The 9,092-nt window shown below is 33.9% G+C and overlaps 1 protein-coding gene across 2 annotated transcripts in view; it reads left to right on the top strand.

The window, feature by feature from the left end:
* Positions 1-7,851, top strand: part of cert1a (ceramide transporter 1a) — a 57,071-nt gene extending 49,220 nt beyond the window's left edge. For both annotated transcript variants that reach the window (XM_056458481.1, XM_056458483.1), the window contains 3 exons: positions 65-194; positions 1,168-1,305; positions 2,936-7,851. In XM_056458481.1, coding sequence (XP_056314456.1) covers positions 65-194; positions 1,168-1,295 — 258 coding nt within the window. In that variant the 3' untranslated portion in view covers positions 1,296-1,305; positions 2,936-7,851. The remainder of the gene's footprint in view (positions 1-64; positions 195-1,167; positions 1,306-2,935) is intronic.
* The last annotated feature ends 1,241 nt before the right edge of the window (positions 7,852-9,092 follow it).

The following is a 9,092-nucleotide window of genomic DNA, read 5'->3' on the forward strand; positions in this document are numbered from 1 at the left end:
CTGCAAGCACTGAAATGTATACACATAAATTGTGCATCAGATTTTTTTTTTCTTTTTTCTCCAGCCTTCTACTAGATGCATTCGTGCCAAAATCAATGTAGCCATGATCTGTCAAACACTAATCAGCCCACCAGAGGGAGACGAAGAGATCAGCAGAGACAACATCATCTGTAAAATCACATATGTCGCCAATGGTGAGTTTAGCAGTGCATAAATGGTGGCTGTTATCAGGGTTTGTGGTGTCCCACATTCCACCACATAAAATACATATAATTAAATAAATAAAAAAATAAACTAAGCTTCCGGTGGGTTTCTTAAATGCTACTGTTCAAAAGTTTGGGGTCAGTGGATTCTTTTTAAAGCTGTTTATGTAATAGTTAAAAATATATAACAGTTACATGTATAACAACTGCTTATTAATACTTTTTTAGGCAGCCGTAAATTCAATATCATCAGTAAACATTTTAAATATATAATGTAAAAAGTAAATCTTTTTCAAAATAAACGTGTAGAAATATTTTTTATTACATATTAAAATTTTTGATTAATTATTTTTCTATAAGTGACCAGTTACATGAACTGAACAAAAATTACTGATATTGCTTTGGCCACTAGCTCATGATAAATATATTTTATTTTATTTTCATTAAGGTATATTATTATGTTATTTTTTATTTCAAATAACAAAAATGGTTTAGTTAACAGTACTAACCATGTTTAAAAGTTATTGATATTTTAAGTAGGATTTAAATTCAGTATTCAAACTGAATTTAATGTATTATCTTACAAAAGATTAGTTTTTAAATAAAAGCTGTACTTTTGAGCTTGTGCTCATGAAGAAGTCAGAAAATTTGTTTTCATAAGAAGGTATATGCAAGCTGCTCAACTCTTTCAACAATGATGACATAAAATGTTTTCTGTTATTTTTTTTATCTCATATGCTCCAAGTAAATATATTTATTGTATTTGTAATTCCCTTGTATATTACAAAAGAAAAGGGTTAATTCATCAGCCATTTTATGAGTGAAGGAACTTCAGGAAATATCAGTTGTCCCTAAAAATCCTAAATTTATACTCTCTAAATATGTCAGAGTTTATACTGTAAATTAAATTTATTAAGTAAATAGTATAAAATGTCACACTAACTCTGTGTTTGTAATCCTAAAGTAAATCCTGGTGGTTGGGCCCCTGCGTCAGTCTTGCGAGCCGTAGCCAAGAGAGAATATCCCAAATTCCTCAAGCGCTTCACCTCGTATGTTCAAGAGAAGACCAGCGGTGAGGCCATCCTCTACTGAACAACACCAGGTACCACACCAAACAAGTCACTTTTTTGCACTTGTAAAGATTAAATACAGAGAACGGCCTACATTTTCTTGTATTTTGCAGTCTGTACTTCGTCCTATTTGAGGTTTATTATGCGCTACAGTATTATATGATAAAAAGGACACTTAGAAAATTAAATCTGGTGGTAATTTCCTCAATTATCTGGCCAAAGCTATTTAAAGGGACAGTTCACACAAAAGAATTGATTACTCACTGTTTACTCTTCCAAACCTTTATGTGTTTCTTTATTCTGTTGAACACAAAAGAGGATATTTAAAGAATGCTACTGTAAATACTTTGCAAGTCAATGGTTACAAGTTATATCTTATGTGTTTAACAGAATAAAGAAAATCAATCAAACTGGTTTGGAAAAAGTAAAGCTGGAGTAAATGATTTTCATTCTTTGGGTGAACAAGCACTTTAACTGGCAGTTAAACTTCACAGATTTGATTTGATATATTGATTTGCGAACAAAATATCATTAACAAAAAATACATTTCAACATGGTCGAAAATGGAGTGGGATGAAGCGCAAGCTTATTATTTTCCCACCCCATTACCACATACTTTATTCGTCTATTATTTAAACTTATTTCTTCTTTTATATATCTCTTCTTTTCACTGACATTTGCGAGATAACAAGCTATTTTGAGGTGACTGACAGTCTGACAGCAGTTTTTCCAGATGAAGACCAAAAAGATCATTTAACACATAGAAAGAAATTTTTTTCATTTAAATTCTGTGAACTTAATGCTCCAAAAGGCTGATCATCCACAAAGGACAAATGCAGGAGAGGATAATGTGGAGAATCTCAATGGGCAATTGGTACTTAAAACAAGTTCATGTCAATTATGGATTTACTGAAGTGAAAATTCTGCATTCGTGATGCACTTGGCCCAAAACCGAAAATGCTGTATTATAATTATTTGTCATTCACTTTCATTCGGCTTAGTTCCTGATTTGTCACGGGTCGCCAGAGCAAAATGAACCACCAACTTATCTAGCATATGTTTTACGCAGCAGATACCCTTCCAGCGGCAACCCTGCACTGGGAAAAACCTTTACACTCTCGCATTCGAACACACACACTCATACATTACAGCCAATTTCTTTAGATGGCTGCTCTTGTGCTTTAGATGGTAGAGCAACAGACCGCCTTTGTGTGGAGCAAGCTATTGAAAAGAATGGGTTTTATAGAGCAAAGCTTTCTGTGACTGGTGTGAAAGCTCCTTCACAACACGTGATTACTACGTCTTGTAGAGTGAGTGAATCCATGCTAGGCAGTGGCGCATGGATCTTTTGGTTGAAAATTTAAAATGTCATATTTGCCCAAAAAAATGATTAAAATCAGGCCTAAATAAATTAAATTTAGAATTTGGCATGTTGTTTCAAAGTAAAGAAATAAAATGTTAATGGTTACACTATGGTACAATATTCTACAACCGTACAACTGTTGGCAGCATGAGCAAATTCATTAATCCACTTGTAATGAGGACAAGTAATAAAGCTGTTATGGCTATAAAGTTGTATATAGCTATAAAGTAATAATGTTGTATATTGGAAACTTAATTCATAGCAAAATTTTTCTAACTCTCGTTTTTCCTCTTCTCCAGGTTCTCTACATTCCCAGATTGTTTCCTCAATCGCCTGAAGAACGGCCTTATTCTCACTGATCCACCATCACTCCCACCATAGAGCTGCTCTGCCCAAGTGCTCTTGACACTCTTCACAAACCTTTTTCAAACTGCATCTATACAGACTGAACAGCAACGGTACACCAACAAACACACCAGACCTACATAACCAACACAGTCTGCTCATATTCAAAAGGCCTTTATTTGATTTTTTTCCCCCCGTTCAGGGTTTTGTTAAAGTGTTTTACTTTTTGTAAATATTTGATCATAGTTTGAGTATAGTCTTAATTAAATATATACACTGTATACTTGATGCCTTGATCTAATCTCAGCTGATCGTGAGTTTTCTCACTGGCCTTGTTAAATAGCCATTTGTCTTATGAAAATCAAGTAGACTTCAGACTTGAGATCTTTTGTACAGTTAGTCTGAATGTGCAACGTTTTGTACATGTGAAGGCATTACACATTTAAAGTATTGTCATTCATAAATAATGATTTTGGCAAAGTGTACATTTATTGGGAAATGCTTGTATATAAATTAATATTGTTGAAAATTAAAAAGGTATTTTGTTCGGGCTATGAAAAGTTAGGTTTTTTTAGGAATTGTTCACCCAAAAATGAAAATTAGGCATCAGCATTCATATATGTAAGTGGCTTTTTCTTAATTAGAACATGAAAGAAGATTTTTAACTTAAAATTGTGGTCTTTGGTGATTCAGAAAATATAAGTTAGTATCTACCAGCAATTTCAGGCTAAACCAAATGAATAGTTGTGGTTTAATATTATATTTAGGTGGATCTAAAGGTTATAATGTTGTAAATAATGTTCCTTCTCTTTGACAGACTGATCGTTTCAGTTCCTAATACATTAGTGTATCAGCAGCAGCAGCCATAAGTATTCATTTTATTTTGCCTGTATTTGTGTCTGTGGCTCTCAAAGTGTCGCCATTGACTTGCTAAAAATCTTCTTGTTGTACTGAAAGAAAAAGTCACATGTTGAATACTGAGGGGAAGTACATTTAAAAGCATTTCATTTTTGGCTAAACTATCCCTTTAAATTCCAGACATTTCTGTAATAATTGTAATAATAGGTTTAAAAAGTGGTTTCCACAATGACATTCCACTTTCGTTTTTGTTTGGCTCTGCAATTATTTATCTACACAATGTATTTGTAATTTTTGCAGTGCCATTTATGCTTATGAAAAGTAATGACATTTCACAGTTTTATATTGCATAAGTCTAATTCAGGATATAGGATTTAAAGGTAAATCATTGATGGTACATTTGTTCTCATCTGTGACTTCAATTAAAGCAATCGTTGACCCATAAATTGTTCGTGTACAGCAGTGTTTCTCAACCACTTTCTTGCAGGACCACCAGCTCTGCAAATTTTCCAAGTCCTTAACCACACCTGATTTAGATCATCAGCTCATTAGCGGAGACTGAAAGACCTGTAATTGGTGTGACAGACAAAAGAGACATCCAAAATATGCAGTGCTGGTGGTCCTCCAGGAACATGGTTGAGAAACACTGCTGTACAGTACGTTCACTGTCATTCCAAATTTGATAAGCTTTCTCTTTGGAAAACTATTATTATTAGTAGTTGTATTAATATTGTTGTTGTTTTTATTATTATTTCTAATGTTATTATTATTATTATTATTATTTTTTTTGATTTAGCTGTTATTGTTTTCTGTTTTCCCCCTTCCATATTCAAGAAAATGGAAAGCAAATCAGTTTACCAACATTCTTTTATTATATTTGTGTTAAAGAAAAAAGGAAGCCAGAAAAGTTTGGAATGGCATGAGTAGACATAGTATAATGTTTGGATGTTCTACTTCTTAAATAGAGTTCTGAACTTTCTTCCATAAGAAATTAAATCCATATATAAAACTTCTAGTTGATTTATTATATGACTCTCGCCATCATATTGTGTTGATTTGTTTTTCGGTAACATAATAATTTATGGAGGACCAGGAGTGCTGGTTAGAAATAAAATGAAGAATCTAATTATCAGTTTAATAATTGAAGCATTAAAATGTGTGTAAGTAAATCACAATTTAAATGGACAATAAATGGACAAATAAATAGACATATTTAAATGTGTTTATTTAAATTGTGTTTTTAAATGGCAATTTAATTCACCTTTATTTGTATAGCGCTTTTACAATGTAGAATTATGTCAAAGCAGCTTCACATAAAAGATCATAGTAAATTGAAACAGTGGTTCATTTTTCATGCAAGCTAGTGGCGACAGCGGCGAGGAAAAAACTTCACCAATTGGCGAAGGTGAAGAAAAAAAAAAGACGTTTAATAAAGCAATAAATAATGCATTTATATATAACTTTTAAATGTATAAATAAAAGATTTTCTAAATGTTTATTTAATTCATGTTTTAAACACTGATTAATCAAACAATAAACGTATATTGATAGATCATTTAAAATGCATTAAATGCAACATTTAAATAGCTTTTTAAAAAAGGCATTTGACACATTCTTTTCTCTCTCTCTATTTGCCCCTTTTAAATATGTCTATTTATTTGTCCAATATGTGTTCATTTAAATTGTGATTTATTTATACACATTTTAATGATTCAATTCTTAAATTGATTGATTGATTTTTTTCATTTTATTTCTAACCAGAGCACTCCTAGTCCTCCATAATAATTAAGTTCAGAACCACTTGACGTAAAGGGCAGATTAAATCGTCACCACTATGCTTGCCATCACAGGTTTGCTGCTGCTGTTTTGCTTAAGGCACGTTTATTTCGTAGAAGAATGTCCTGAAACACTTTGTTCAATCCAGCAAGAACAATGATATTAAGCGATTCCTTTGTATGTGTATGTATTACCACAAACTAATTAATGAAACCAAATTTTATGGAAAAAAAACTAACTTCCAAATTTCTTTTTTATGTATGTGCCTACAGTTAAACCCAACACTTAAAATTAAAAGATTTTTTTTGTCAAATCAGTGATTTCAAGAAGCTTTAACATCCACACATCCTTCACAAAAGGTTTTTATATAATGGGAAAAAAAGATGTACACTACACTACCTGACAATTGTCTTGTCGCCTATCCAAGTTTTAGGAACAACCAATAATTACTTAACTTCTAGTTGATCATTTGGTATCAGAAGTGGCTTATATGAAAGGCAAAGGCCTCTAGATTACACTTTTTTTTTTACCAAAATAAAATATGATCATTCCTTGATTTTTAATAATTTAATTAGGACAGTAAGGTCTGACTTTGCTTAGACAAAAGTCTTGTCACTTAACAGAAAATAATGTCCAGTATAGAATATAAAGTCATGGTGCAGTGGAAAAAGTATGAACATTCTGTATGACTCCCATGAGCTTGGAGGACTGCATCCATGCGTCTCTGCAATGACTCGAATAACTGATTAATAAAGTCATCTGGAATGGCAAAGAACGCGTTCTTGCAGGACTCCCAGAGTTCATCAAGATTCTTTGAATTCTTCTTCAATGCCTCCTTCTTCAGACATGCTCAATAAGGTTCATATCTGGAAACTGGCCTGGCCAGTCCTGAAGCATCTTGACCTTCTTTGCTATCCTGCTGAAGAATTTGCCCTCTCTTGTGCTTTGTAATGTAATGGGCAGCACAAATGTCTTGATACCTCAGGCTGTTGATGTTGCCATCCACTCTGCTGATTTCTTGCACGCCCCCATACTGAATGTAACCCCAAACCATGATTTTTTCCTTCACCAAGCTTGACAGATTTTTGTGAGAATTTTGGGTCCATGCGGGTCCCAATAGGTCTTCTGTACTTTTCCAAATGATCAACTAGAAGTCAAGGCATTATTTGTTGCTCTACCAACTGGGATTAACGACAAGATTTTGTCAGGTAGTGTATAGGAACGTTTTCACTAAATATGGTTCCTTTATGGTGCAAAACCCCACTTTTTTGTAATCGTTAGTTTTAAGAAAGCAGTTAACTCTCATGAAAATGTATTCTTTTTTTATTATTTAACTATTTAATGAATAAACTACAATTAATTACAATTAAACAGCTCGATTAATTTGATTAATTATTTTTGGATCTCTTACAAATATTTTGAAGCATTAAAGATTTTTTTGGTGAACGTTTATAACTGAGAGACCGACGTCTTGAATTTGATTTAAAATAACTTAATCTGCCTTCTGATACAAATGTATTGGTTTGGACTACATGAGGGTAAGAAAATGATGATTGAATGTGCTGTTATGATCTTTAAAATACTTTTTGTGTTACAATTTTTGAGTTCCAAATGAAATGTAATAATTGTAAAATAATAACAAGGTTTGTTCTGGAATATGATTTTTTTTATATATATTTTGAAAGTAGGTAGTGATCTTAAAGTGAACTGAAAGTATATTATCTTCTATAAAATATACTGAACTGGTCATGTTTATCTTTCTGGGCTTTGTTTGCTTACCGCATAAGCGACAGGTGATAATGGGCAGGAATGTGGAGGCGTTAGTGCTATTACCATAGAAATAGAGGGAACAATAAACTAGCCAGGCAGTATTATATGAAATGTGTGAAGATTTTAAATACATGTCCGTATAATCAGGATTAATTGTCTTTAATATTATTTATAATGATAAATAATCAAATGACCTCAAAGCAACAGCATTTCTGTGTGGAGTCTCCCCATGTATGTTCTCCCCATGTTGGCGTGGGTTTTCTCCAGGTGCTTTGGTTTCCCCCACAGTCCAAAGACATGCGCTATAGGTGAATTTAATAAACTAAATTGACCATAGAGTATGTGTGTGAATGAGTGTGTATTGGTGTTTCCCAGTACTGGGCATCCACTGTATTAAACATATGCTGGATAAGTTGACGGTTCATTCCGCTGTGGTGACCCCTGATAAATAAATCAGGGTAAATAAAACCTGATAAATAATTAAAAAAAAAACTTTTTTTGTGCCAATTTAAAATAGTTAGCCTGGAGAGTCCATCTTATCTACAACATTTATGATGTCATGTTATCATAGTTGAACATTGGTTTGCATCTGTAATTTTTTTATTTTACAAATTTATTTTAGCAGATTTAGTAAACACTGTGTGAAAGTGGGGCGACACAATGGCGCAATAGGTAGAGCTGTCGCCTCACAGCAAGAAGGTCGCTGGTTCGAGCCTTGGCTGGGTCAGTTGGTGTTTCTGTGTGGAGTTTGCATGTTCTCCCTGTGTTCACAGGGGTTTTCTCTGGGTGCTCCGGTTTCCCCCACAGTTCAAAGACATGCGGTACAGGTGAATTGGGTAAGATTAATTGTCCGTAGTGTTTGAGAGTGAATAAATGTGGATGGATGTTTCCAAGAGATGGGTTGCAGCTGGAAGGGCATCCATGTGCTGGATAAATTGGCGGTTCATTCCGCTGTGGTGACGGTGGATTAATAAAGGGACTAAGCCAAAAAGAAAATAAATTAATGAATTGTTTAGAAATGCTTTAAAAACATTTCTTTCCGTTAAAAAGAAATTGGGGATAAAATATACAGGAGTGCTAATAATTCTGACTTCAACTGTATATGTTCTTGAGCTCTATAAGGCAAGTCAAATTAACTTGTACAGTGCATTGAACCAACAGTATCTCTGTCTATGAACTTGCTGCACTGTTCTGTGTTCAACGGTGTTGGACAGTTTCCAGTCACATTAATGACTGATATTGATTGACAAACAAACCCATGGGCTGATATGGCATCATGTGCACGAGATTGGATTCCTAGTGAAGATAAGAAGGAGAGGAGGAGTAACACGGGTAGCGCTCGCAGATTAGCTGCTGAGTGTCTGTAAAGCCCATCTCATCCCCTCAGATCTGTGTGGGCGGGGCCTTGCCGAGTTTCAACCAATCAGCAGTCGCTGTCCTGGTGAGATGTGATGCAGGGTCGGCTGATTGGTCGGATCTCCCTCTGGTGAGGCGAGAGCCCATGATGACGTCGTCTGAAGAGAGCATCTCCGTCAGGTGAGGTAACCGAGAAAACCGACAGCTGTGAGCTATATTTAGCATTGAACTGTTCTTTAGCTCATGTATGACGAGGAATGTTAATTTTGGTTAAATATTTTAACACACACACACACACACACATATATATATATATATATATATATATATATATATATATATATATATATA

The sequence above is a fragment of the Danio aesculapii genome, chromosome 5, assembly GCF_903798145.1.
Source record: "Danio aesculapii chromosome 5, fDanAes4.1, whole genome shotgun sequence".
Lineage (NCBI taxonomy): Eukaryota > Metazoa > Chordata > Actinopteri > Cypriniformes > Danionidae > Danio > Danio aesculapii.